This window comes from Hippocampus comes, unplaced genomic scaffold (assembly GCF_001891065.2).
Source record: "Hippocampus comes isolate QL1 unplaced genomic scaffold, H_comes_QL1_v1.1 scaffold9, whole genome shotgun sequence".
NCBI classification, from domain to species: domain Eukaryota; kingdom Metazoa; phylum Chordata; class Actinopteri; order Syngnathiformes; family Syngnathidae; genus Hippocampus; species Hippocampus comes.
The window spans coordinates 3,541,068-3,545,349 of NW_017805275.1; the positions used below are offsets into that span (position 1 = coordinate 3,541,068).

The following is a 4,282-nucleotide window of genomic DNA, read 5'->3' on the forward strand; positions in this document are numbered from 1 at the left end:
AACTTACCATGTAGTTTAACATCAGAAAACTGCGATCATGCCCAAAATGAATGTGGCCATCTCTATTTATGCCCACTGCAACCTCTGAAATTATTAGAAAATAATGGCCAAGATTGGATTTCATGGACATCCAAAGATGCTCATTACTCAGAAAACCTGTAACGTTGCTCAATGTAAAAAAAACTGCAATCAATCCTCACCAAAAATCATTTGAAAAACTATACTTACGCCCACTTCAACCACTGAAATTATAGGCACGATTTCCCCAATATTTTGGGTTATATGGACATTAAGTATTTTCGTCGTTAAGCAATATTAAATTTTTTGCAGTGAGCACCCATGGAAAGGAAAATGTGTAATGTCCATAAAATACAAAATATTGGGGTGATTATTCTGATATTTGTAGCAGGTGAAGTCGTCTTAAGTAGACGCATAAAATTTGGTGAAGATTAATCGCAATTTGCTGACATGAAGTGATGTTGAGATTTTTCAGAGTTGAAAGTGGTCATGACTAGAGGTGCACATACATTTCGGTGAAGATAGGTTGTAGTTTTCAGACATTACAGTGAAACTTCTCTAGAACGAGACCTACATGGGCGAAAATACCCCCTAATGTGAAAACATCTTCATGCATTAACACCATTCGCATTCTCCTGCCCACCATTCGACGAAAAAAAACCCTGTTGCGTTCTACGAAATCATTTTTTCTGCTCCTGCCTCACGAAGACATTCACTACAACGAGGTCTAATCCAACAGCGACCTCTACTGCTTCGTTCGGAAACGGCAACAGCAACCACCACACTGGTTTACATAGTGAACGATGTTTATTTCAGTCACAGCTGCGAGTTTCCTGAACGCAACATACTCATAGCTGCTCTGCCATTGGCTGACCGAGCATCATCCTGGCCTCCGATTGGCCAAGAGGGACCTCACTGTCTATATGTGTAGATACTGTAGCTAGATCCGTGGAAGATAGAGTGAAATGCATCCGATTAGCCCCTCAGAGTAAATTGCTTGTGGCTCGACGGACAGTCAAATAAACGAACGTTTCCTGGAATGCTTTACTTGTTATCATGCGAAAAACCTTACGTTACCTGGAGCGCTAATTAGAGAGAAGGCGAGTTCCATCGCGCTAACTATGGCCATCGAGGACTACGAAGCGTCCCGTGGCTGACTTAAAAGTTCATTGCATGACATCAGCTGAGCAACGCTGTCTTGGGTGGCGATCGAGAGGAGGTCGAGTTAGAGACAGTGAGATGGTGGAAAGAAAAGCCACCGGGTCCAGGAAGTATTTGTTATTGTTAGATTCAGACGCAGCATGAACGTTGCATTGCTAAAATGGCTACAAAACGGACCTTTGGATGTTAAGCAGCTAGGACAAGAAGCGCTCCGACGTTGGAAGAAAGGGTAAAAGTGATCAAAATGAAAGACGGAGGAAGCAAAATAAAAGACATTATCCTAGAAATTGATGTAAGTGAAAGTGAATGCCGATCGTAAATTTCGCAATTTCTTTCCCTTTTTTTTTCTTTCTACACTGACTATATGAAATGTCAAATAAGTGTGTGCTCATACTTATGCACTATTGGAATAAAAATAGAGTACACATACGTTTGTGTGTGCGTGTACACATACGTTTGTGTGTGGGTGTGTGTGTGCTTACATCTGAGATCAAATTTGCTACAGTGAAAAAGCCCCTGTTGTGAAAAATTTCTTGCTGCAAACATGATTTTGTTGTAGAGGAGTTTCACTGTAACTGGCATTTCCCCTGTAGTGAGCGCCTACTATGGGAAGGAAAAGGATTTAGGTCCAATAAATCGAAAATATTGTGGTGATTGTTTGAATATGTTCAGAGATTGAAATGAGCACAAAGAGACACGTGCACAAGAATTCTGGTGGTGATAGTGGTTTTTGGACGTGAAGCGACGTTAAGCTTTTTGAGTTGATAGTTTTTTTTTTGCCTGTCCCCGATAATTCAGCAGTGAGTAGTTCCCAGTTTCATCACGTTTTAGCATTTGTTTTCAAACACGATCACAAAACAAATCTCGGAATTCAATTTACTGGGCATTTAATGTCATTTAGTAGCTGTGGCGGTTTCACACCACTCACGTTTGATGGTGCACGACACATTAAAGCAGGGGTCCCCAACCGCCGGTCCGCGGACCGGTACCGGTCCGCAGGGCATTTGGTACCGGGCCGCACAGAAAGAACTTGCCTTAATTCCGTTTTATTTATTTCGGAATACGAAAAATGTTTTATTTTGAAAAATTACCGGATTCTCCGTTACATCCGTCTGTGTCACGCTTGACACACGTCAAGCCGCGCTTCTCCGTCACGTGACCGATTACGCTAAAAACAAAACGCCAGAGCTCGCAAAATGAGTAATAAAACTGCTGGAGAGCGCAAATGACGGCGGCCTTAAAAGTACGTTCGAGACAACTGGATTAAAGTTATGGCTGAATATTCTGAGATCGCCACAGTAGCACTGTTGCTATTTCCGACATGCTACCTGTGTGAGGAGGGGGTTTTCTGCAGCAACGGCGACTAAAACAAAATTACGAAGTAGACTGGACACACTTGAGGTGTCATTGTCTCCTATTACCCCGAGATGGGACCGTCTGGTTGCAGAAAATCAAGCTCGGGGCTGTGGTGAGTCGTCATTGTCATGCACTTTGAATTTGCGTTGTATCGTATTTTGAAGGCATTAAACATTACCATAGCGATCAGAGTGTTGCGACCAGATTAGACGCTCCTTGTGTTTATTATTATATTTCGAAAACACCACAGTTTCCATGCAGCTCATACCATATTATTTTGTTGTATTGTTTCCGCCACACCTTAAATGCCGGTCCCTGAAAATATTGTCTGACATAAACCGGTCCGTGGGGCAAAAAAGGTTGGGGACCCCTGCATTAAAGACCCCCCAATCCTCCTCCAGCCTTCCCCTCCCATTCTCCCCAGTTGTAAGCCCTACAAGTGCTTAAAGCCGCTGCCTTTTTGCAGCACATTGCAGACGTAGTGCAGAGGGGCGAGGAAGCACCTGCTTCCAAAGAGGAGGAGAAGAAGGAGGAGAAGGAGGAGGAGGAGGAGAGACGGATCTCACGAGAAGCTGCAGTTGTTGGCACTGACACTTGTGCGTAAACTTGGATTGCACCGAGAATATGCACAAGTTATTTTCCTTCATCTGGCGGGGAAATCGGGAGGCGCGAGCCGTCAAAAAGCAGCAGATGGATGGCGTCGTGGTAAATGTTCAAGGATGGTCTTTGAACGCACCGCTCGTTACTTCGCATTGAGGAGATTTTATGTAGACGACTGCGCTGCAGACAAGTCGGATTAGAAGAGTCCGCGCTCGGAGTGAGGTGCGCGCAACAAGAGGATGCCAGCCAGGCGTGGCCAATGTGAGGAGAATGCGTGGGGAGGATGTATATAATAGAGTCTTTTCCTTCTCATTAGCGCACATATCAAAACGGATGACGAGAGGACTTCATTTAGCCTGCATGGCTCGGACATTTTGACCACTTTAAATGCCTTCGCTTAGTTTAAACCTGACGGCCGCGCACACCATGGCCGAGGTGGGAACTTTGTTCGGAGGGCTCGATTTGGATTTACAAAGTTTCCCCGCGTTTGGGAACGCGCCCCTTCAGCCGGAGTCGCCGCTGGGCTTGAATGAGCGCCTGGGCCAGAGCGACGGGGGCCTCCAGCGGGGGTCGCCCACCGACTTCGGCCACCTCAAAGGCATCCTGAGGCGGCGGCAGCTCTACTGCAGGACCGGCTTCCAGCTGGAGATATTCCCTAATGGGACCGTGCACGGGACCAGGCAGGACCACAGCAGGTTTGGTACGTAGAGTTCATTCATGTGAAGTGGCTGAAATTGTCATTCACATAAACAAACACGCGGTTTTACCTGAGGCAATTGGAGACTTGGCTGTGATGGGTCTCTGGTTTGAACACGAATGGAAAAAGCGGGAAGGAGTTTGGGAGCCACTGAGCAAGGCACCAATTCCCTATCCGAGACAGACAGACAGATAGATAGATAGATAGATAGATAGATAGATCGATAGATAGATCAATAGATCGATAGAAACCAAAATCAAAGAGCAAAGAATTGAAAGAACTTTAAATCTAGTGCTCCAAAGAAAATGAGTGCTCTTCTATTTCTACATTTCGCTTTGTGCACTTGTGTGTGTGTGTGTGTGCGTGTGTGTGTGTGTGTGTCTGTGTGTGTGTGTGTGTGTGAGTATGTGTGTGTGTGTGCGTGTGTGTGTGTGTGTGTCTGTGTGTGTG

General features: G+C 45.2%; 1 protein-coding gene across 1 annotated transcript in view; it reads left to right on the forward strand.

Moving 5' to 3' along the window:
* The first annotated feature begins 3,023 nt into the window (after window positions 1-3,023).
* Window positions 3,024-4,282, forward strand: part of fgf16 (fibroblast growth factor 16) — a 21,249-nt gene continuing 19,990 nt past the window's right edge. The window contains exon 1 of the mRNA XM_019869754.1: window positions 3,024-3,835. Within this exon, the coding sequence (XP_019725313.1) occupies window positions 3,523-3,835 (313 nt within the window). The 5' untranslated portion in view covers window positions 3,024-3,522. The remainder of the gene's footprint in view (window positions 3,836-4,282) is intronic.